General features: G+C 44.5%; 1 protein-coding gene across 5 annotated transcripts in view; it reads right to left on the bottom strand.

Annotated features, from left to right (window-relative positions):
- Positions 1-5082: 5082 nt before the first annotated feature.
- ILDR2 (immunoglobulin like domain containing receptor 2) overlaps positions 5083-24404 on the bottom strand; it is a 38007-nt gene continuing 18685 nt past the window's right edge. For 2 of the 5 annotated variants that reach the window (XM_085240397.1, XM_085240414.1), the window contains 6 exons: positions 20623-20769; positions 19712-19888; positions 14505-14618; positions 12722-12932; positions 11188-11869; positions 5083-10723 (listed from right to left, as the gene is read on the bottom strand). In XM_085240397.1, coding sequence (XP_085096523.1) covers positions 10688-10723; positions 11188-11869; positions 12722-12932; positions 14505-14618; positions 19712-19888; positions 20623-20769 — 1367 coding nt within the window. In that variant the 3' untranslated portion in view covers positions 5083-10687. Of the gene's footprint in view, positions 10724-11187; positions 11870-12721; positions 12933-14504; positions 14622-19711; positions 19889-20622; positions 20770-24404 lie in introns of all 5 variants that reach the window. The other 3 variants (XM_085240393.1, XM_085240407.1, XM_085240424.1) reach the window with 2 other exon arrangements.

Below are 24404 nucleotides of genomic sequence, written 5' to 3'. Positions count from 1 at the left end.
CACGGCCTTTGAGTTGTTAATGATTCAAAGAGGTGATGTTGACATCCATTTCTAGAGTTCCCATGAATTTTTGCAGGTGGTTTTGACATCTTCTTTAGTAATGACTGTCTAAGGAATATGGGGGAGGAAGAATTCTGAGAAAGCAGAATGAACTGACCTCTGAAGAGATCTTCACTTTGAGGAGGAAAATGCTACTGCTGGGAGTCTGTCCTTACAAGGAAATTTAGCTCAAACGACTGCTTGGTACGGAGGAGGAGAGAACTGGCAGTAATAACAAATATGTTAATATCTCTAGCGCGGAAGAACTCCCTGTAATGAACGTAGCAATATATACTGAAATGCCTGTTCCACCCACGGAGCCAAACAGTTGAAGAAATCAGAGTGTGCTTTAGCAAGAAAACGAATTGCTTGAATCTGTTGCTCTGTAGAATTTCTATTTTCAGCATTGTTTATCAGCCTAATGCTAGCAATGAGCATTCTCATGAAGATGAGCTTCGAAATAGCAGATATCAGTAAGGATCAAAAGAAGGTCCAGCTTGAAAAGCATGGGATCTTGAAAGAAGCAAGCTCTGAACAGCAGCATTGTGATTGGCTGAGTAATGTAGCACACCTTAACTTCCAGCTGCTCTCATGCAGGGCTCAGCTTCGTGCTCCACTGGCAATAGAGCTGATTTAAATTGTTTGCCCTCACTCTGCTCCCACTCTCTCCCAGGAGCCTGAATTAATAAATCTGTACTGGTTAACTGTTCACGTGACTGTGCCCTCAATCGCATCCATGAAAAGATCCATGTTTGTAAAATGAAAGACAAGAGAGTTCATTTTAAACTGTACTAGTCGATCCAGACCACAGTCTCACAAGCACTAGGGTTTGTGGTACACATCAGTGACGAGGTTGGTGTAAGAATAGGCAGGCCAACAAGCAAATAACACATCAAGTATTGCTGTTAGTTCCAAAAGAAGATGTTTAAGATGTTTGTCTCCTTGTTGCAGTTTTTTTTGTTAATGTTTCTAGGAAGAACCAGACCTGGAAAAGCCTGACACATTTCCTTTGTTGTTTCTGCACTCTCCTAGCCACGTCAGGAGGACATTGCCACAGTAAGATGAAAACTACAGTTCATTTTTGGTGTCCTCTCTACACATCCAGTTACCAAAAATGTTTTGATGCTAAATGAAAGTTGTTATTCTCTCTCATAAATTGGCTGAAAACTGAGTTGCAATACCAGCATCTTGTGTACATTTGTGTTAGGAGCAAAACAATGCCGTGAACAGAACTATTACTTCTACATGGCAAATTAAACATGCCAGGGGCACGGAAGCCAAGTAATAGTAGCCCACTTGAACTCCTTGGCACAATCATCTGCTTCTGTTTGTTTTTCAAAGACCACACAGAGAACCTACTGATGGGTATTATCTGTTCCCATTGAGTCTTCATGTACATCACTCTTTTAGGCAGCTCGCAGTGCTCTCTTCTTGGCCACATCAGGCCAGGGTATTTCACACTCTGTTCAATAGTTATGAATGCTATAGTCCAAAACGCAGAGCATACAATTCAGCTTCATATTCCTTACCTTTGAAAGCGAGGGAGGTGTTAAGAAAGCTCCACAATGCCACATCTGGGCACCACAGTGTAAGAAGGACATACAGCCCTTGGTGTCTGAAAATGGCTGTCCACCGTGGGGTCCCTTCTCAGCACGGTCAGCTCTGCAGACCCTCCACCATCAGCACCTTGCCAAATGAGCCCAGTACACTCAAGCTTGTTCTTCCTGCCATGATAAATGTCCACACTTCAGGACACTGGGTGCAGCGCAGGCCTAGGCAGCCATGACAGCCGCTGTGTGTCATAGTGAAGTCATCATTGCATCACAGACACATCCCTGGTTTAGTGGCCTTTATGATGCTCTGGTGTCACTTTGTCTGTGTGGCAGAGAGCACTCTGCTGAGCAAGCAGACAGGGACTGTGACAGTGGAGCTGTGAAAACAAGGATGTGGGTGGGAGTAGGGTGCTCTGCCATGGCCTCAGCCTCTTCTCCCCTTGGGGGCGGGCACAACCTCAAGCTGCCGGAGTTGAAGGAGAGCTCGGACAATGCTCACAGAGTGGGTTCCTTCCAGCTCAGAATATTTCATGATTGTATGAGTTTAATCATGAAGTCAGTGTAATTGAGATGCTCAAAGAAGAACCAGTTTAGCTTAGCTGCATGGACTGTTTTTAAACAGTTTGGCCTACAAGCGAAGATGAGCTATTCACAGAGGTGTACAGATCTCAGATCTGCTGAGCAATAGCTGAGATGATACCTGCACTTTTCCTTTCAAAGGTCTCAGCAGTAGAACAAAACTATGCTAAAGCTCTTCAAAGATAATTTGAAAAGCACTCTATGTGCTGCACGCACCTGAGTATGAAAACTTTTAGACTTTTAATTTGCTTGAAGTCCTCTAAACCTGTTGTATTTGGGAGTTCTGTGCAAACTCATTGATATGATCAGAGAAGTTGAGACCCTTAGGAATTGTTTCAGCTACAGTATGGTATCTTTGCTTGATTAAGAAGCGTCTCTCATCAGGATGACAGGCTGCTCATGGAGACCTCTTGATACAGGTTTCTTTCCTTTTACTACCATTTACAAGAACCAGCCTAAGTTGCACCTTACTGAAGCTGGAGAATGACATCTTCTACTCAGGCACCACAACAGCCTGAGCAGAAGGCAGCCTCTGATCTCTCTTCCCGAAACTGAACACAGAAATGACTACATATATTTATACATATTTCTATTTAAAAAGAAACAAACCACATTTCACTCCCCCAGTGCAACTGAAAGTGTGCCTTAGTCTACAAGCCTGCTACGCATGCTTGTCTCTTCTGTCACATTGGGTGAATATGTATTTGTGCAGCTTGCAACCAAGCTGATGAGCAGAGAGGTAGGTCCTGCACTGCATCAGCTGCTTCTGGCTGTGAGGAGTGCACAGTGCAGTCTGTAAATAGGCCGCACCAAGTTGCATGCAGACTATGATTTTGCTAATTGCATATCTGTCAGAGGTAAGCCTGTAGCATTTTACATTGCGGTTTTACCCCATCTCTACTTTCCTGGAGGTTAAAGTCCTTGCAAGTGCAAGGTGAGCAGAACTGAGGCCTCTGGAAACACAGGTTCTGGCTTTGCTAGGGAACAGGTAACTTCAAGGGATTAAATAAATGAATCATTTAGCAGACTCCTGAGCATCAAGTGCATCCATCTGTGGAGACACTCAAGGTCAGACTGGACGGGGCTCCGAGCTCCTGATGGAGCTGTAGGTGTCCCTGTTCACTGCAGGGAGGTTGGACTGGATGGCCTGTAAGGGTCCCTTCCAACTCAGATGATTCTGCAATTCTATGATTCTGTAATAAAAAGGCAGATTGGGAGTAGCTTTTCCTGCTTTTATTCTCCATGGTGACAACTCAAAAGCAACAAATTGGAAACTGCAAGCATGGTGAATGTATAATGGTTAGTAACTGAGGGTGAGGATGTGTCCCAGAAAGCTGTCAAAGCGCTTGTATTGTCGCTGTACAGAGCAGTGTGTCTTTCTGACACTCCCTCCAGCCTCCCATTATGGAAATAACTTCATTACAGGTGAGAAGGAGAAATTAAGCAAAATAGCAAAAGCTGAGCACAGCAAAGAAAGCTGCTCCCTCACTGCATAATGGGGGAAACAAAGCTGTTGCAGATGAGCAACTGCAACAAAAGAAAAAAGAAAAATACAACTAACAGCTCTGTGACAAACAGCAAGAGGACTATAGCCATGGCTGGAATTTTCAATAGGGTGTGTGAAAAGCAGGCCCCTGGCTGCCAACACGTGAGTGATGTGTGATGGGTCAGTGCTGGTGCTCTGCAGGCTGGGTGACACGGGTGCACAGGAGCTCCCCATCGCCTCCACATTCATCTGGTGTTTGGGCACAGAGGTCACGTGGCTCTCAGGGCACAAATAAAGGCTTTGCAGGAATAAAGATAAGTGAGCAAGTGAAATCCACCAAGAGGCACTGGAGATGAAAACTGCCATTTCCTTGACTGAGATCTGCTTTTAAAATCAGCCTGACATACTTTTAAACTCAGATGTAACACATCATCTTGGAGTCACATTTGCACTCTCTGAGTGATGAACCACTGCTTCCTTCCCTCTGCTGCTGCTCTCACCAAGGACAAAGAAATCTGAATGGGTTTACTTTTGTTGTTTGCTCTTCAGAGCTCTTACTGCAGTTGCCCTGGGACTGGAAACAATACCCACTTGTTTTGAAATCGTCTTCGGCTTGAATTTTTAAAATGTTTCCAGGAACATCTCTGCTTGCGTTTGAGAATAGATGGAAGGCTTGGGGTTTTGTTTTGTGCTTCCTGTAATTTTTGCTTTTATAGTGTGGTAAAAATGTTTGGTTCTTTTTTTTTTTTTTTTAAACAAAATTCAGTCCACAGCCAAACTGACTGAAGCCCCCAGGCTGAAGGTCAGCTGTGAACAGTCAAGCATGCAGAGCAGTCCGAGAGGGATCACATGCATGGAAGAGCAAAGGGCAGACTGGGAGAGGGGGTAAAGGTCTCTCCCAGCAAAGGCCCCTGTATAGGCAGGTGTGAATGTCCAGAAGCAGTTACAAAGGTCACAAGAGAATTGGCCTGGGAATCATGGCATATTCCTCTAATTTATTCCTATTAATATCATTCTGTTTCTGATGCTGGCACTTTTGAGATGGTATCAAAAACAATAGCTGACCCATCGTGTAGAGCACGAGGATCTCTTCTCTGACCTCCCAGGTAATAGGACAATGGCTTCAGGAGCCCCAAGTGACTGACGACAGCGCGTTTGGCAGCTCAGCTGCTACACAAAGCATATACACCATTATAGCCAGATGGCGGTGCTGCCCCACAGAGGTTCCAGGAGTCAGGGTCAGTTCTGCAGCACCTGGCTTAGGCGAAAGGTCTGTTTGCTCCTGGCCCAGTTAAAGAGTGAGCTAAAGCCACTTCAGCTTTCATTTCCACATGTCCCAGATCTGTACTTTTTAGTGACACAGAACAGAACTCACCCACAGCTTCATGTGAAAGGTCCCCAAAGGAAAAAACATAGCTGTGAGCATTTTCTCAGTGGAACGGTCTCAACGACTTATTTTATTTTCGGAATAGTCCAGGCATGATAAACATTGTATTTATGTACCTCATTGTGGCCTTCCAGTACTTGAAGGAGCATATAAACAGCAGAGGGAATGACTGTTCACGAGGGTGGATATTGATAAGACAAGGAAGAATGGTTTTAAACTGAGACAGGGGAGGTTTAGGTTAGATATTAGGAGGAAGTTTTTCACACAGAGGTTGGTGACACACTGGAACATGTTGCCCAAGGAGGCTGTGGATGCCCCATCCCTGGAGGCATTCAAGGCCAGGCTGGATGTGGCTCTGGGCAGCCTGGTCTGGTGGTTGGCGACCCTGCACATAGCAGGGGGTTGAAAACTAAATGATCATTGTGATTCTTTTCAACCCAGGCATTTTATGATTCTATAATTTTATAAAAGTTTGTGGCTATATTTGACTTGTAAAATGCTCTGTGATTGCTTCTGCTCAGGGATCTGTATTTGTGCAGGCCAGTGACTGCCCTGTGTTTCTTCAGAGAAGCAGCTTTGGAAGGGACCTTTGGTCAAAAGAGACATTAGCAGTTAGGTACTCAGGATGACCTGGGACTGTGGAAGCAAGCTGGCAAATGGGCCAAGAAAAGCTCTTCTGCACAATGTCAGACTACTGTGTTACTGGGGAAGGCTGTTCACATTCCAACAGTGGCCTCTACGTGCTAACTCTCTTAATACTTGAAAAAATTTCTCAGAGAATGAATTTTCCCTTTATGAGATCAATTCTGTCTTAAGGTGTCTGATCCTGATATTTTCTTTGCTACTCCCTCCCACAAATTTTTATGTCCCGTTTCAGGGCACTCTTCAAAGGGAGGTTGTATGTACAAGTCCTTAATCGGTTGCCAAACTATTTGTCTGTTTCTGTTGCAGGTGAACTAGTGAACTAGTATTACCCACTCAGAGTGGGCTTGTTGTAACAAAAAGGACAAGAAAGCAGTTTAACTGCTGATCCATGGTCAGCAGGGACCTTCAGAGTCACAATCCAGAGTTAAAATCACGATTCAGTGTGCTGCTGAGGGATCCACACAACAGTGGGAGCTGGAACTCCAAGGAAGCTCAGCACATGACTGGCAGCGCTGGCTGCATAGGTAAGGCAGGCCTGGGGCATGTTGCTGGTAGCCATCTCCGACTTAATAAAAAGGGCTACTATGCTTACTTCAGTTTCCATTTCTTTCCCCATCTTCAGTTGATAAAGATTTGGCTCGATGACCACAGCCAGAGAATTGTGGTCAATGGCTAAATGTCCAGCTGGAGGCCGGTGATGAGTAGTGTCCCAAAGGAGTTTGTTTTGGGACTGTTGCTCTTCAGCATCTTTATCAATGACAGACAGCGGGATCAAGTCTGCACTCAGCAACTTCATAGACAACACCAAGCTGAGTGGTGTAGTTGTTATTAGAGATGGAAGGGATGTCATCTGAAGGGGCCTGGACAAACGTGAGAAAAAGGGAAACATCACTCCTACTTTTAAGAAAGGAAAAAACGAAGACCCAGGGAACTACAGACCCATGATCCTCACTTCTGTGCCTGGGAAGATCACAAAACAGATCCTCCTGGAAGATATTTTAAGGCACATGATAAATGTGGAGGTGAGCTGAGACAGCCAGCATAGCTTCACCAAGGGCAGATGGTGCCTGACTAATCTGGTGGTCTTCTGTGATGGAGCAATGGTTTGGTGGACAACGAAGGGAAATTAATGTTATTTACCTGGACATTGACATGGTCTCACACCACATCCTTATCTCTGAATTGAAGGCTGGACTGTTTGGTGGGTTAGGAATTGGTTGGATGATTGCAGCCAAAGTGATCAGCTTTATGTTCAGGTGGAGGCCAGTCACAGGAGTCTATCCTGGGAGCAGTGCTTTTCAGCATTTTTAACAGTGACACAGACGATGGGATCGAATGCACCCTCAGCAAGTTTACAGACAACATGAAGCTGAGTGGTGCAGCTCACACAGTGTAAGAAAGGGATGTCATCCAGATGACAGGCTTGAGAAGTGGGCCCGCATGAGGTTTAGCACAGCCAAGTGCAAGGTGTTACACCTGGACTGGAACAATCCCTGAACAATCAACTGGGAGAGGAGCTCTGCCAAGGACTTGGGGGTCCTGGTGGACAAAAAGCTAACATGAGCCAGCAGTGTGCATTGTGTGCACTCACGGCCCTGGCCAGCTGTACCCCAGGCTGTATCAAAAGAGGAGTGGCCAGTAGGGCGAGGGAGAGGATTGTCTTCCTCAGTTCTGCCTCTGTGAAGCTCCATATGGAATACTGTGTCCAAGCCAAGGCCCGCAGAACAAGAAGGATGCAGAGCTGTTGGAGCAGGTACAGAGGAGGCCAAAAGGTCATCAGAGGGCGGGAGCACTTCTCCTATGATGAAAGGCAGAGGGAGCTGGTTCAGACTGGAGAAGGCCCCAGGGGGACCTCATTAAGGTCTTTCAGAACTTAAAGGGAGCTTATTAAAAAGATGGAGACTGATTTTTTTACATGGTACAATAGCAACAAGTGGGAATGGTTTTAAACTAAAACAGAGGAGATTTAGGTTAGATTTAGGAGATTTAGGATGAAATTCTTCACTTCAATGTGAGACATTGGCACAGGCTGCCCAGAGAAGCTGTGGATGTCCCATCCCTGGAGGCACTCAAGGCTGGGTTGGATGGGCCCTGGACAGCCTGAGCTGGTGGAAGGTGTTCCTGCCCATGGCAGGGGAGATGGAGCTAGATGGTCTTTAAGGTTCCTTCCACCCTTAACCATTCCAGGATTCTATAGTTCTATGCCAACACAGAGAATAATTCTGGCTATCTGTCTCAGGTGAGAGTTTCTCCAAGTTTTTAAGTATTCAAGGTGCTGCCTTTGTTAATTTTCCATTTCAGCATAAACGGTCTGAGAATATTTGCACTAAACTCACCCCATGGAAATTTTACAATATACTTTAAAGGCATAATGGGATTACTGAGAAGTCGTTACTATTGGTATTTACTTTCCCATTATGTCGAGACTTTTTTCTGAAACCCAGATAACACTACTGACAGCACAGTCAGATTTAGCACTGATACTTGATCCTCCTGTTGCTCTAAGGGCTTATAATTTTTTACAGGATTCACTTATCATCTTGGTTGTTTTCTTAGCTAGTCACTGTTGTGATGCTTCATTTGAAGGCAACAAAACCATCTGCATCATCAACATGACTCAGACATCCATATCCTGTATGAAAAAGATTTAAACTTTATGCCAGCAATAAAAATTGATCACTGGAAAATTTATAATTTGAGACCCCATCACTTTCAGATTAAGTGCAATAATCAGGCTCATTATTTTCCAGTGCCAGCATCCTGCAGGTGCTCTTAAAGTTGGTATAAGCACAAAGCTACCATTACTCTTTTCTGAAACAAGTGACTCCTACCAGCTTCTGTCTTCCTGCTTGTGTGTTGCTCATCCAAGAGTCATAGGTCATTAGGGTTGTGCAAATATGGAGATGGAAGCCCAACTCTACATCACCCCTCACTTTTCAGATGATCCGTTTATGCTGATACAGACATGTTGCTAGTGGGCCCGTTTCTGACACAATCACTGTTGCAGATGCAAACAAATCTCCATGTGGTGAAACTCTTCCTGGGTCTGCTGGATGTCTGATGGAAAGGACAGCAGGTTAAACTTCCCTAAAATCCATGGCATAGGACCTCTCAAGATTTTCAGACCAACAAAATATTAATAGTTTTTGCTTGACAGTGCTATTATATGTCAGGGTGAAATGCTTAATTTTAAACGGCATGTTGAGTAACACTGTAGACCCCTCAAGGCCTTGGAGACCTCAGATGGAAACCACCCGCCAGCCTTTTGTTAACTGCACTGTGATTTTCCTAGGAACATACATTAATGATAAGAAAAGATCAAAATGTACTTAAAATTTTGTTTCTCAAACTGTACTGCCAGACAGATCCAGGTATAATATGTTCCTACAGGCTAATCTTTCTTTGGCCAGGAAGAAAAGTGTGGAAAAGAAAGCCATTCTTGTGTCATTCATCTTCTAGCAAAAAAAACTACAACAGCATCAAGTCTGCGGACATTACTCTTCCTTTCCCATGACCGCTCCTGGTGAAGTAACACTGCAAAGGAATTGTACAGAAATGAATCTGCAATTTTTACGGAGAACTGCATTGATGTTAATCAATCAATCCAGTGTTGAAAAACATATTGCTTGAGTGAGCACCTTGTAAATTTGAGGCCAGGTAATGAACAAATGCCCAGTTATGAGATGACATTTCAGAGGCTGACAACATCCGCAACAAAACAGAGTGCTAACTTGTTTCCAGGCCTGATGGTGATCAAGATAACAGACCCTGAATAATTCCCACTAACTTTCCTCATGTAATTTTCGGAGCTAAAAAATAAAGAAATTACTGCATTTTACCCCACAAAAACCAGAATGTCGGCTTCAGATGGTGTGGTACAGTCACTTCTAAATTCAGCTGCTTCTGAGACAACAGCCACTAAAATCATGTCACAACTGTAATGAAAGAAATGACTGTAATTGAAAAAGGTCTTTCAAGGTCTGTGTTCACCCAGTGTTAATTCTTTTCCCATCGCTGTCACTGCTTTGTTCAATGCCTGGGAACAATGACCAGAAAGGAGCAATTCCAGTATCACAGAACAAAGACCTGCAACCTTCTCACTACATCTTTTTCCCTTTTGCTTCTTTAAAACAAAAAGGCCACTAAGTCTGGAGGTACTGGGAGCAGAACACCAGCAAATATGGAGCACTGCTTATCATATGTGGAGTAGATATTCTAGCTTGAAGCTCCAAAGGGTCATAGCTGAGCTGCAAGAAAATGCAACTTTATCAAAACAAATCACAGTTGAGGATAGGGGGAAAAAACACATCATGCTCTCATCACAAGAAAAGCTACTTTGATCCACTTTCAAAACAATACATCAATCTCACTTGCAACTCTCAGCACACAATGAACATAACTGAATATATTGAACAAACCAGACCACACTCGTCTCTCTCTCTCTCTGTTCAGCCCTTGCAAGAAACACTTCATCAGTCCTGCTCTGTGGTGTCTGAAAGGATGTAGATTTTCTTTCATAATTTAGAGCCTTGGAGGCAGTCTGCAGCTGTAAGAACAAGGTCTCCTCCCAGTGTGGGGATGATACAGAATAGACTCTAAGCATGGAGACGATTTTGATCCAGTGAACAGAGGAGACAGAGGGAGCATGAGGTATGCACACAGGCCTCCTTCTGCACATGAGATAGGAAAAGAGGCACAAAGGCAGCCTTGCTCCTAGTTCAGGGCTGCAGGGGTTGTAAGAACATGGCTGCCTTCCAGTGCAGAATGGAGGGTGCCAAAGAAGCCCTGGCTCATTTTCCTGGCAGACTTCCAAAGCCTCTGAGATTGGGTGCTCTTTATGGGAGTCTGCTGCCCTGATGAAACAACTTTTGAACAAGGAGTCCCTGGCTGGTGGCTGAAAAGGTTCACTGGGGCCCAGTTTGCTTGTTGCTCTGCATCTTTTCCACTGCAGCAACATCATGGTATCCAGCCCATTGGCATGGCACATCCACAGTGACTTCAAACCACGAGGGACATTCTCGTTGGGAAATCGTTCTGAAAGAGAGAAAAGAGATGTCAATAGGAAAGCACCCACAGAACAGACAATCAGATGGATGTAGCTTTGGCAACAATTTGGTCAAGCTGACACCTTTTTTTTTTTCTCACATAGGCCACTTTGGTTTGTCTCCCTCTCCCCAAAAACTACAGGTTTGTCAGCTTTTGCTAGCCCAGACTGGGGCAGGATGTTTTTCACCTACTGGCATCCCATGTGACTGTGTGCCTGTGGCATGCATGGCACACATGCTCATGGGCAAACACCCAGGAGTGTCTGTTCACCTCACAACTATGCTCACAACTATGGTCTCTGCAGAGTTCTCTGCACTACTGGGGGTTCCTCACACTTAGACTCCAGGCTCTACTCTCTCATAAACTACAGAGTCTCTAAACTGGTTAGCAACCCATGCCTGTTGGCTCCCTACTTAGCCTATCTGGATCAGCAGCACAAGACAGGTCCTCACTGTTTTCTTGGGATCCTTCTTCCTCTTCTTGTCAGAGGCATTGAGGTAGGCCTGCTCCCTGGCACGGTATGAAGGGCCTCGGCTCAGCTCCCTCTCGCTGTAGGGAGGCAGGGTGTCCTCCTCTTCCTCCTGCTCGGGTGGTGGTGTCTGCTGCTGCTGAGACGTATCGGATTTGTAGGTAGAAGGCGGTGACCAAGCATAATACGTTCCCCCTCCTCTCTGGCTGGGCTGTGAGCTCAGCTTTGAGGGGGTTTCACAATGGTCACCACTTTCATCATAGCTCCGGGACTTTCTCTCCAAGACACTGCTGAGGTAGGAGTGATCGTACTTCTGGCTCCCTCCCGGTGTCCGGCTCACCAGCCTGGGCAGGTGCTTCTCCTCATGGGCTCGTCTCCGGGGCGGGCTGTACGACCAGCCCCGTTCCGAGTCCGTCAGTGGTTCTCGGTTCCCTCTGCTGCGCTTAGTGTAGTACTCCTCCATGGAGCTATCCTGATGGGTCAGCCCTCCAGCACGGCCACTGCGTGACTCCGACCGCTCGAAACGCCGAGTCTCCTGGCTGTCTGCCCGCCGGGCCCGCTGGCTGTAGGACTCTGCAAAGGCTGCCAGCTCGTCCATAGAGACGGCTGGAACTCCCACAGAGAAACTCTTGCGGGACAACATCTCGGACTTGGATCTCTGCTGGCTGGAAGAGAGAGAAAATAGTGTTAGAGGGCGGGAATCAGCTACACTCATCCTTTAGGCTGCCTTCACAAATAATGGAGGGAAACAGGCTCTGTTGGGGCATGAATCATCTGACCTGTTTTTATCACCTTCTGTTGCACGAGATATATCACATTCTAGAAATGTCTACTTCTCTCTGTTGACTGTAAATGCAGCCCACTGTGGATAGCTCAGATTCTACATGTCTACCCAAGATTAACCCCAGGATGCAGTTCCCTTGTCCTTCACTAGACAGCACTGGACTTGCTTCCTCTTGCCCCCAGCACTTGTAGGTGTATGTCCTGCTGGGAAAACCCAAGATCCTGACTATAGAAGCTCAAAGAAGGTTAATTCTGAAACAGGTTTAAGGTGAGTGAACTGGAACACTAGTCCAGTGTTGATGCCACTACTTCTGGGAGACCAGGCTGCTGGCATATGAGGGAAAAGCACACAGCATCTCTCATCTAGGTGCCAGTTCTGTGATCCCTAATAAAGCACACCAGCACCAAAAATTGTCCAAGGCATTAGGTACAAATCTGAATAGAGCATTATGGAAGCTCTGTTTCTCCTATTTATCTCACTTCTGCACCCCACTTCGAATGGTATCAGTACCTAGCTTTGCGCAGCTTGGCAGGCTTCAGCAGACTTGTGGAAACCAGATTCATGCTGTCCTCATCTAATGACACTTCCATCTTTCTCAACAGCTACAGCCTCTCTCCATCTTGTTAGACTGGACTGGTGCAGGAGGAAATGGAGAAAAGCTCCCAGTACATCTGGCCCTTCTCCTTTCTTTATCATTTTTATACAGCAGCCTCCTAAACACAGCACTCCTCACCTGTGCCGGAAACTGTCTCTCTCATCTCTGTAATCAGAGATCGCCTGTGATCTTGATGTGCTGCCCCCACCAATGACTCCTGCCCAGTACTCAGCATCACCATCCAAGTCTTCTGCAGGAGGCAGAGGTTTCCTTCGTGCCTGGCGGTAGGGCTGCCTGAAGTTCAAATCATCCTCATGCAAAGAGCTGAGCTCAGAAACAGTGTTGTTATCTGCAGGGGAAGTTGTAGAAAATAAGTAAGATAGGCATCACCTAAGAGCATACGTGAGGATGAGAAGACAGGAAGTCTGTAATAAACGTGGCTGCAGCTTTTTCAGAAAGAAGCTAAGCTGCTCTCCATTAGAAAAAATTCAAAATGGAACCCAAGGCTCTCCTCCAAAACTTTATGCGACTCTGTCTAAGGCTCCTGGGTCTCAGTTTGGACACAGAACTGCTGCCAAACCTACCTTCTGAGCTAGTACTCAGTAAATGCAATCAGCCAGTTGAGCTCAACCTTCGAGCAGAAATCCCTCCTCAGCCCTGCTTCATCAACACGTGGGAGCTCTCCACCGCCCCGGGGTGGCACATCGTCACAGCAGTTGTGCCACCCCCCCTTCCCCGGTGTGAGACAGGCTGGCTCTGGATTTGGCCTGATTTGCCTAGTTAAAACAAAAACAGCCCCCTCAAAAAAAAAAAAAAAAAAAAAAAAAAAAAAAGGATTTTTAAAAAAATATAAGAGACTGTCTGAATCACTGTCAGTCTCTGCCTCATCAAGCACATTGACATCTGGAGGCCTGACACACCAATCTGGAGAGGTCTTTTTATAGTAAATCTTGTGGGTGGAGAAGACAGTGTACTGAGCAATGACTGTTTTAGAAGTACATATAATTTGTTAGTTATGCCTAATCTGTACAAAACCTTGATTTAATGTCATTTAATGTCATTCCCCAAAGCCCTTACCTTCATTGATTTGCAGGATCTCACATATCTGTTTTAAAAAAGCCTCTATCACTGCTAATGTGGGTTAGCACTGCACGAGCCGGGTGCTGCACAGAGAAACTGAGCCCCCGTCCTGCTATTTTGCTCTGTGCACAAAACAGACACAGGATAAACAGCGGTGCTGCAAGTCCTCCTCATAACCCTTCCTACTACTGCAACTCTCTCTCCTAATGCAAGGGAGATCCTCAATCAGCCTTGTACTCTGACACCCCTAAGAACTCCCTCTGCCTTTATCTATACAGCCTGCAAGAGGCCATAGGAAAACAGTGAGGAGTTCCACGCAGAAGCTTTCTTGTAGTCACTTTGCAGGGCAACAATCACTCCAAACTTTCTGCATTGTTCCAGCCATGCTGCAGTCACTGCGGCCCATAGAATAGAATTTCAATAAAATCATCCCTTTCCTATTTTGCCATGCTGGGAGTTTAGAGGCAGCCACACTGTAAGACATGCAGAAATTCTGGGGGCTATATTTACAGTTATTATCACACCTACAGATTGTAAAAGGCTCGAGTACAGACTTGGCTTTTCAGACAATGATGACTCAAAAGTGACTCGAGTGACCAATTTTCCTAATCGTTTGAGTTTCCCACACCTTGTTTACTCTAATGAAGGATGATTAGATAAGAAGCAGCTCTTTAAAAGAATATCAGAATATACCCATAGATTCCTAAAATCTAGACTTTATCGATCCCAAGCATTATATTCTAGAGGCTCTCAAAACAAAGACAGCTAACTTTAAGCTATGCATTTGCAGAGTACTTTTCAGGTCAGTGAAAAAAAAATTCAAACCATTCTTGTTCCTCACATCGGTCTCGCATTCTCCTCGCTGGGTCAAACTGAGCCAGTTCTTTCTCGACATAGTACAGCACTTTCATGGAGTCCCTTTCCTTGTCCGTCTGGATCCTGTACCCTTTGCGCACTGCTAGAGAGAAATTAAAAGCAATTAGAGGAAAATGGATTTAAGCTCAAGGAGACTTTCAGCCAATACTGCTTCGATAGCTGAGTTTATGTCAGCAGGCAGGTAGGCTGCAGCCTCCAAAACAATGAGTCAGTCCTTGCTTCAGGAAAAATCTGTCTATAAGGTGGGATGTGAAGTTGTGAGCAGCTGCATCATTTACAAAGTTTGCAGCGACAGCAAAAATGGCTTGGAAATGCCCAGCCTATAGTACATCAAATGGTGACAGTGATCCCACCTCCCACAGAGGATGACAAGCAGAAAAGTAGCACTCATTTCCCCTCAGTGATACAGGAAGGAATTGTCATGGCATGGCAGAAGCAGGCCCAGAAGCTCAGACTGCTTCTATGCAGCAGGGGCCATAAGACTGCAGAGGAAGCAGGTGGCTGAGCATTTGGGAGCTGTCACTAAGCAGGACCAGTCCATCTCCCCACTCAAGGACTTCTGCTCACACAGGTTGAAGAACATGGGGCAGAAGCTCCACAGGATACCGATGGAAACATAAAGTCCCATAAAGCACATCACACTGCTTTGAGATTTATACCAAACTCAATTAAGGGGTCAATCAGGTCACTGAGTAACTGAAACTCTTTCCTCTGGCATTCCTCTATCTTACATGTCCTCTATCTTACAGAAAAGGTGGGTCTCACACATGTGTTAAGCTCTCAACTCCTGGGATTACTACATTTGCAGGGGAAGTCTGGATAGCCTTTTTGGCTTTGTTATCTTCCTTCATGTAGAAAAGACACACCTGGAGCTACAGCAGCTCTAACTCCAGTAGGCTGGCTCCAAGCACACTTCATGGCTTACCCAGCGACCTCAAGGCAGGCCTACAGCTAGCAAATAGAAATCTGCCTTTCAAAGCTGTGAAGAAAATAACGTTCCTACAGCAGATTGTTTAAGAAAGGTCTCAGCCCAGAGCTATTCCAAGATGGACAAGAACACGGGTCTAAGTCCAAAAGAGCGAATGTTCAAAGCCTCACTGGAGTACTGACATGAGGATGTGACTTACCACCACAAAATGAACCTGTCTGCCTTACAGGGTATTGGTATATTCCCTTGCATTAACACTGCAGTGTTGCACAAGCACTCCTCTTGAGGCATGGTTTTAAAAAACAGCTGGACGGTGATACTGAGCCAATCTGTTTCTTCTATGTTTCATCCCATACCCCAGTGGATCATGCCTTAACATATGGGTTTGATAGTATGCTGCATAGTATGCACTGTGTGGGCTGAACAAGGACTTGCCAGCAGTATTTTTAGGCACCTTCTGTCCTCAATGGCTATGCATGTGTCTGTGCACTATTAAATAACCATGCTCTGCCTCAGAAATGGCTGTGCCATAGAAATGGGTGGAACAATTCCTGTAATAATCCTGCAAATCGCTGCGGAAGGAATGTGCTTTACTGAGGGTTTTGACTGTGTGCATGTAAAGCAAATATCTACATCTTGAAATATTACTTTGTGCTTTTAAACTTACAAAAGGTATTAGGTGTTAAAACGTAGTATGTGTCTATCACAGTCCTGCTTTCAGTGTGTCTCCAGAACAAACCCAGACAGCTCAGCCAACAGCACCCTGGGTTTCAGTTTTATTATCACCATAAATGCACGTACAATGACTGTAAATGCACAATATGACTTACAGAATGCAAAGAACTCTGCCTCTGCCTTTCAAAGCAGAAGGCCAGCACGTCTCTTTGAGTGAGGCTGCAGCTATGAAGAAGGGTTGGCACAGCATGAGCAACAGCACAGCAAGTTCTCCTCTTTGCCTCACTATTGTTGTTGAGCTCTGATCTGGTACGCTGCCAAAAAAGAGACCTCTCTTGCTATTCTTCCTAATGTGTCTCCTGGGAGCTCAGCTGAGCTACCACCTCAGTTCTACACAGGCCAACAACCAACCATCAGCTGGAAATGACTCCGACCTACTAATAACCTTTGGGGACCTTGAGCAGCAGCTTCCAGACTCTGGCTCAGAGCCAGTGCTCATACTGAGACTGTGCCAAACATCTATTTGGGCAACATCTATAGCTCCTGAAACTGATGGGAGAATTAGCTAGGCATCATGCTAGCTTCATGTTTGACTTGCTATACTGCGGCTGTGTATCAAAAGGAAAACTACCTTCTTGGTTAATTCTGTAAGCATTTAGAAATTAACTTTCAAATTAAATCTGCAAAGATGACCATGAGCAGCTCATTAAAAATATTTTCTATTATAGATAAGGCATATTTTGTCTCTAAGCTTATATATTAAATACTTCCAGCAATTATTAAATCTCTTTATTATTCCCTCGTGTGAGAACCAAATTCTCACACACTTCCTCTTCATATCCTTCTTCTACAAATTGCCAGAATCCTTTAATAAGGTCTGCATATTTTTAAGCCCATCTCAATTATATTGAAATGAAGATTCAGGGATGTTAAAGCACTACTTCTCTAAGTCACAAGGAATGGAACGTTCTTCCCTGTTACAATTTATTTTCCTCTTCTGAACAGTTTATGAATTTCTAATGTTTAATCTGTGTAACTACGGGCAGGCTTTTTTTATTCTTCTGTGGGTGGAACCAAGTCAGACAAAACTGTAAACTGTTTTCCTCCCCTGAAAGGACAACACTGCTATTTCTTTCAGGCAAGTGTTAGGAATTAAGAGATTTCTCATCCTTCTACACTTCTCACTGGAGAGGTCTGGAGTTCAGCTCTTGGATCAAAGACTTCCCTATGTGCATGGATTAGAGAATCTGTGCAAGTCTCCAGGCAACCATTACATTTAAAATAGGCAGAGCATACATCCTAACTTACGTGTTGCCAACCATCTTCTAAATATGAGAACTGAAATTTCATTTTTATTTCCTGTTCAGACCTAAGTTTAGGACAGAGTCTCTAAGCTTCACTGGAGCTTTGTTGCATGGTATTTATGTAACTAACTGTAGGCTATTTTTTAAAATATCCCCATACCTTAATTTGCTCACCAGATCACCTCACAGGAGTCACCTACAAGCCATCTAAGGGAAAAGCTGCCCTTTGCAGACAGGCAAGACAGGATTACAGAATCCTCCATTCTCCATCCTACAGCACTTCTGATCCCACTGGCCAATTTTAAATGAACTAGACAGAAGGGCTGAAGTCTCAAAGATATCAAGCTTTTACAAGTTTCAGATCAGACTTATCCTGCCTATGTGGAAGACACAGAAACTGTAATTAGTGCTTCTTCTGGGCAAAGACCTTTGTTATCCGTTCAACCATTAACTGTTTTGTTTAGCCTGCTGTGTGGCCAACCAGCAAACACGTAGTTTGGAAGTGCCACGTAATTGTTTTCTACAGCATCTAATTAGGGGATATGCTGGCACATGATGGAGGAGCCTAAGAGGCAAGGAAGAGAATGTAGGTTGATACCAATCTTCCTTATTGGCGCAGTTCTGGGAACACATTTTACACGCAGCCCCCTGTACAACAGGAGCATCATCCAGGCTAAGAGTTTGTCCATACTACTACAGTAAATATTAATTAAGAAAAATAAAGCTTAAGAAACTGTGCTGTCTCTTCACAACAGCTAAAACTCAATGTAATAATATTAGTATTACTACTATGGCAACATGTAGTATCACCTGTCAAATTCTCAGTTAAGGGCTTAAGACTCACCAGTTTGGATTATATAATAAATGCACCCTTCTGTGCTATAACCGTGGATGCCAAGAGCCACTCCATTTTGTTTCCAAACACATCCACTGTTTTATACTCTGCATTTGTGCTCTGCTGGTAAAGAGATGAGTACTGGGTCTGTGATGTGATTCTTACAAAATCCGTCAAGTTCCCACAGCCAATGCCACACTCTACATGAAGTGACATTTAGCACAAGAGGGAGAAAAAAAAAAGAAAAAAAAAAAAAAGCACTGGGCTGTTTTTCTTCACCTTCCAACAAAGATTTTTCAATTGGATACATTCTGCTTTGGATCAGTGACTGATTTATTTCCTATTTCAAAATGTTGCATTCCAGGGCTCTGTTTTTATTTCAGGGGAAAAAACTAACAGACTGTTGAAGGAAAATACTTCTAGTAAATCTGGAAAAGTTAATCCATTGATTGGGGCAGGGGAAGGCTGCAGAAGATTGTTTCAAAAGCTTAATTACTTGAGAATGCTACTTGATCTTGTCTTTCTGGAACTCTCTTATCAACACACTGTCATAAGTAAACTTAACAATTGATAATTAGTGCAGTGCTTTGAAATCAGATGTGGCTGAGTCAATGGCAAACACACTTTGTCAGTATGGAGACTACCCTGGTAAGAGTCACTTCCTCTCCAGAAAGTTTGAGATCAGACAGCTACTCTGATCCTGAAATGCTTGATGTGGCTAAATACTTCATACTTCCTGAAGGCAGCTTCCTTCACAGCAGGAGAAGTGACCCTGAACCAAGACAGAGCCAGCGTACCAATACTCCCATCTGATATCGATCTATAACTCCTTTCTAGTTAGAAACATTCTGTCACTCACAGTTCATAAATGAAAAGGCTGAATAAGCCGAGTGACCTAATGACTTCTGTAACACAGGGGAAGGGATCCAGCCTCCAGTGTTCTTGGGTAGAAATGATGAAGAGGCACATTCCTGTGCCCAAATTGCTACACGGACAGCACCTCATGCTACAGCAGAAACTGCTGCTGGAGGGCAAGCAGTGACCCACACAGAGCAGCAAGAGTGGTTTACCAAGAAAGTGTAGCTTCTAAGGCACTGGCTCTAAGAAGAAAATGGCCACTGTTTCTGCTCCCCTGAAACGATTCACCCTTTTTTACCCTACAAGTGAATGTTTACAGCTGTATCAAACGAGGCTCAGAGTGTGGACCTCCCATTCTCCACTGACCTAATTCATTACTCAAGCTGATATTCTGCTGACAGCATTAGGAAGGTTGGACTACATGGCCCTAAGGGATGTGACTGTCATTGTCAATGTCAGGATCAAGATGCAGTTCCTCCAGGTTTACCCTGTTCATAGCACTCTATAGATGATGCTCATCCTTCCCTTTCTCAGCCCTGCTCCCAGTAAGTGGACCGAATGCTATGAATTACCATTTTGGTTTCCTCCGCCAGTGTCACTTGGGGCCAAGGGAGGTGGGTGTGACTTATCCATCAGCACAGCAGGAGACGGGACACCAGCTACAGGAACACTGGGGATGTAGTATGGACCTGGGATGGAGGAGACCGCAGGAGGGTACCCTGCTTTTGCTGCCTTGCCCGCAACATACACTGAAAAACAAAAAGAACACCAGTCAGCATTGCACCAGCTTTCTCCAGACCCACGTGTCACATGACAGAAACCTGCGAACCACTGATGCTGGTGACACTCCAACAGGAGACAACTGGACAAATTAAATGACAAGGACCAATCTGATATTCTCTAAGCCTCAACGGGAACTGGGGGATTTAAAAATGCACATGTCAAGTGAACACTGTAAGATGTCTGGCAACAGAAAGACAACCAGCGTGTCTGAGACAGTGTTTCTGCTGCCATCATTTAGTGGCAATTCAGCTTCTGAAAGAACTGATGACTCAAGCTGCAGGAATGAGGCTCATGAAACTTGACATGTCTGACTCCAATGGAGAATCTTCTGGGTGATAAGGACTTTGCACTGTTGCAGAAGGCAGCTGCTTTTCAATGTTGGGAAAATACCTCGCTGGATGGTCTTAGTTCCGGCCCCACAACACTCACTGACACGATGGCAACTTTGGAAGAAGAGCATGACACTATGATGAAGGCGGCACAGCTGCCAAGGCAGGGAGGACTTGGAAAATTACATTTCTAATTAACTTTGAGCGCTCAACCATTGAGTCATAGGTCAGATGCTTCACTCCCCAGGAACTAGTTCTTCAGTTAAGCAAAGTGCTCAGGGCAAAGGAAGCAACATTCACAGATTCTCCTCCTGTTCTGCCAGGGAGCAGAAGTAAGAAAAATCTGCATCAGCTTGGATGGGGTCACTCACACGCCCGGGGACAGCAGCAAGACTCAGGGCAGCAGGGGCAGCGGATGTAACAGCAGCAGCTGTGCGGGCAGCACTGACACCAGCAGATTCCCACCAACAGGAAGAACAGGAATGCTCCAAGGATCACCAGGCCAACAAAGACCCATTCTGGAAAAAATAGGGAGAAAAAGAAACTTAAATGAATGCACATCACTGAAGAAAGGAATGGCAGCAATACTGTCCCTGCAGAGATCACAGGGACAGAACAGGCAGGTGGGGCTTTTAGCAAAAGTGGGTCCCTTCCTGGCCTAGAACTGCACTGAGCAGAAATGGCACACGGTGGTGAGAACCAGAGCTGCTGGAATGTAGTCCCTTCCCAAGCAGCATGGAGGCAAAAGCTCTGTCTCCCCATTACGGAAACCCTTTGTCCCAGAGCAGACCTGTATGATTGCTGCAGGACGTGCTCCATTAGCATTTGCTTCTCATCTAAGACTCATTCTTCCTGCCTACGTTCATGCCCTGCTTGTGTGCTTGTTCCCTAACTATATTCTAATTTTAATGGGCACAAACTATGGTGAAAAGCAGGCTATAAATAACCCAGCAAATGAGCCAGGCCTGCCCCTTCGCAACTAGGCCCACGCACACAATTATTCTTTTGAATGTGCTGAACGAACGTCCTATTCAGGCGCTGCAGCCAGTCAGGAAACCTAACAGCCTTTTCCTTTTTTTCATTTTTGCTGAAGCCTCAGATGAAGTCTGTAAAAGTGACGAGGTAGAAGAGCTGGTCACAAAAATCATGATGGGGTTTTTATCGTCTCTGTCTACACGATGTGGGAAGGGGAACAAGAAAAGGTTTCTCAAAGTCTGCTGTGGAAAACTTGCAGCAGCAGGTGCTGTGGTGGGGATAAGTGCCTGACTAGCCTGCAATGGGGAAGCTCTCAGCTTCATGTCCAACCATGTTGCACTGCACAGGGGATGGTGTGCACAAAGCTGCACATGCCTCCACACAGTAGCCCTCTGGATCAGGAGAATGGTCAGTAAACACAGCCAGACCAAGGAATTTTAAGACTTTGAATTTACAGGAGGCTTGCTTTGCAGCAGAGGGATGTAACCACCTAGCCAGAACTCGAAACTGCTGGTGAGTGAAGACCAGCTGGGAAGGCCTCCACAGGTTGTCAGGTAGTTGTCCAGCCACCTTCCGAAGCTGCTAGGAAGGCAAAGAAAGAAGTGGTAGGGTTGTTCAGCCATGGAAACAGCAACAGACCACTCTTTCTGAACAGAAGTCAAGTGTTCACTGCAGGGCTTCCCGGTACACTGCTATTTAAGCTGCAGAAGGCTGATACAAGGATTGCAGTGTGAGTACAAAATCACACTGGATAAATGCAGTACCTCTCACCTGGGTCACTGAGCTGAAAAGGTCAGAAAAGGTGTCCAGCTTGGAACAACCAAAACACAAGACTTGTCTAGTTCTTAGTTCTTAAAACACAAAGACGAGAAATCTCATTTTTGATTCATCCAGAGCATTCTGCTTGAACAGAAGTAAAATTGTTACCTTTGTTGGCATTTTCCTTTATCCTTTTACAAACCACTGCCTTTATTAAATGCAATTTTTAATTTCAAACTTCCTTTAAAATTCCTTTCAAATTTCCTTTAAAAAAATGTCAGCGAAAGATTCTGGCATTTACAAATCAAAACACTTCATTTCAGAAGTGTAAAGTGAAATGTTTTATGTTTTCTGAATACTTTATTTCGCTCGTGGCTGAAACAGCTGAATTTCTCTTAAATTTGCATTAATTTTGGTCCTTGTGGAATTTTTTTTTTTGTTAGTCTATGTCAGGAAGAAAAAGAACAGCTAACAGATAAGGAAATGACTGGAGGGAAGCATTCTAGAATTTAAAGGTAACAACTGATAGGAAATTACTAGTACAATTCCTCAGGATGGTTCTAGGAACCATTTTATTGTTTTCCTAAATGACCTTCAAAGAACATAAGAACGTGTTAATGCAGCAGCTTGAGAGCAAGAGTCATCAAAGAGTGGGATGTCTTAAAGAAAGGGCAAGTTGTCCTTGGGCCCACAGTAAGAAACATGAAAAACAAGAAACAACAATATGCTGAATTTCAAAGCACGCAACAATAATCGCAGGGTCGCATGTTCAAGGATCAAGGACAGTTTCTGCAGTGATGGGGACCACATTACTTGAAAATGAACAAAAAAGGAAGGACTATTCCACCACAAGACAACTGTGACTGTTACTGTTCTACATCTACAAAAAAAAAGTAAAAATAATCCACTGCCCCATAGAGGAGGTATTTCCAGGAGCATTCAGGAATGCTTTTACATGAGGACTTCATGCGACTCCACCTGAAATTACTGATGTTATACAGCTCTGGTCATCTTTGTACAAGAAAAGATTGACTGAGGCTGGAGCTGATGCAAAGCAAAGATTCAAGAGCAATGAAGGGATTTGACAGCCTGCCTTGCACAGTGAGAGCAGAAGCTTGCTGCATTAGTCCATCAAAAAGAAGGCTGAGAGCAGTCGTAGCTGCTGCCTGGAAATATGCTAGAAGAATGAATGCTAGGGGGAAAAACAAGCATTAAAGGTCCTAAATAAACAAGCGTAAACAGGCTATGAGCAATGCAGATTGAAGCTAGAAGCAGTGTATCAAAGAAAGACATCCAATGGGAGAAAGAAAGGACAAAATCAGGCTACTCCTAAATTTGCTAAGCTTATGAGAAGTATAAAATTACAAGGTCCTTGGGAAGCAAGTAAGATAGAGAGCCAGGCTACTTCTTCCAGTCCAGTGTTTCCTAATCTATGCCACTCCAAACAGGACAACAGCTCAGAGGCTTCTTTTGTCATGTTCCTGTTGAAAAAAAGCATTGCATGATGGAAGTGACCAGCCACAGCTACACAATGAAGTGCAGGTGTCAGGTCTCCAGAGCTATCAGTGAACTCTTCACTAACAAAAGATAAAAAGATCAAGGGACAAAAGCCTGGTAGAGGAAAAAAATAGCAAGTTCACTGTAGCATATCTGTGGTCCTTCTGAAAATGTTCTTGGGAGTATAAAAAGATGTCAGATTAGTATGCGCTTTATGCACTGCAATATATTCACTCAGCACCATGAGAAGATATCTAAAATCCACATTCCGGTCATGGGGACCTATGAGTCAGGATTTGATCTCACAGAAAGTTAGACCATTTGCTTCTGCGATAAGGCCAAGAAAGCAGTAAAAGAGCCTGCTGGCTTCTCCTTAATGCACAAAACTGGGAGTTCAAACAGCTTTACCTGCAATTTCCTAATTCTTGCTGTAACAACCATTACCTTCTCTCATAGCTCCTCCAGAAACAATTGTGTAACCCTGAGATTTAATTGTTTACCAAGCTGAAATGCTATGTAGCCTCACTGCCTGAAAACTACTGGTTTGTGTTTAAGAGCAGCTGATTTTGTTTACTCAGATGATGTGTGGTTTGTCACTGCCTTCTATGCTTTCTTGTTGTTTATACATACACAGTGGAGGTACCAGAAAATTACCTGGTCAACATACAGGAATTTATACCCATTAAGTAAGACTGTAAACAGTCAAAAATAATGTTAGAAACAGAGAATCAATTTCTCTCTGTGCTGAAGACATCAATCCCTTTCCTGCCACACTGAGCTTCAAGGGAGCTTTGGATTACTTTGGAGGTGGGGAGTATCTGCCTTCTCTCCATTTGCATCTTTGGGACAGCTTTGAAAATAGCTTCACACATTTATGTGGAGATGTATTTTTGCACAAACGTGTGAAAGAATGCCTTCTTGG

Source organism: Meleagris gallopavo, chromosome 1 (genome assembly GCF_905368555.1).
Source record: "Meleagris gallopavo chromosome 1, MGAL_WU_HG_1.1, whole genome shotgun sequence".
Classification (NCBI taxonomy): Eukaryota; Metazoa; Chordata; class Aves; order Galliformes; family Phasianidae; genus Meleagris; species Meleagris gallopavo.
The sequence above is the reverse complement of the archived record's forward strand: the minus strand, read 5'-3'. Positions and strand labels throughout refer to the sequence as shown.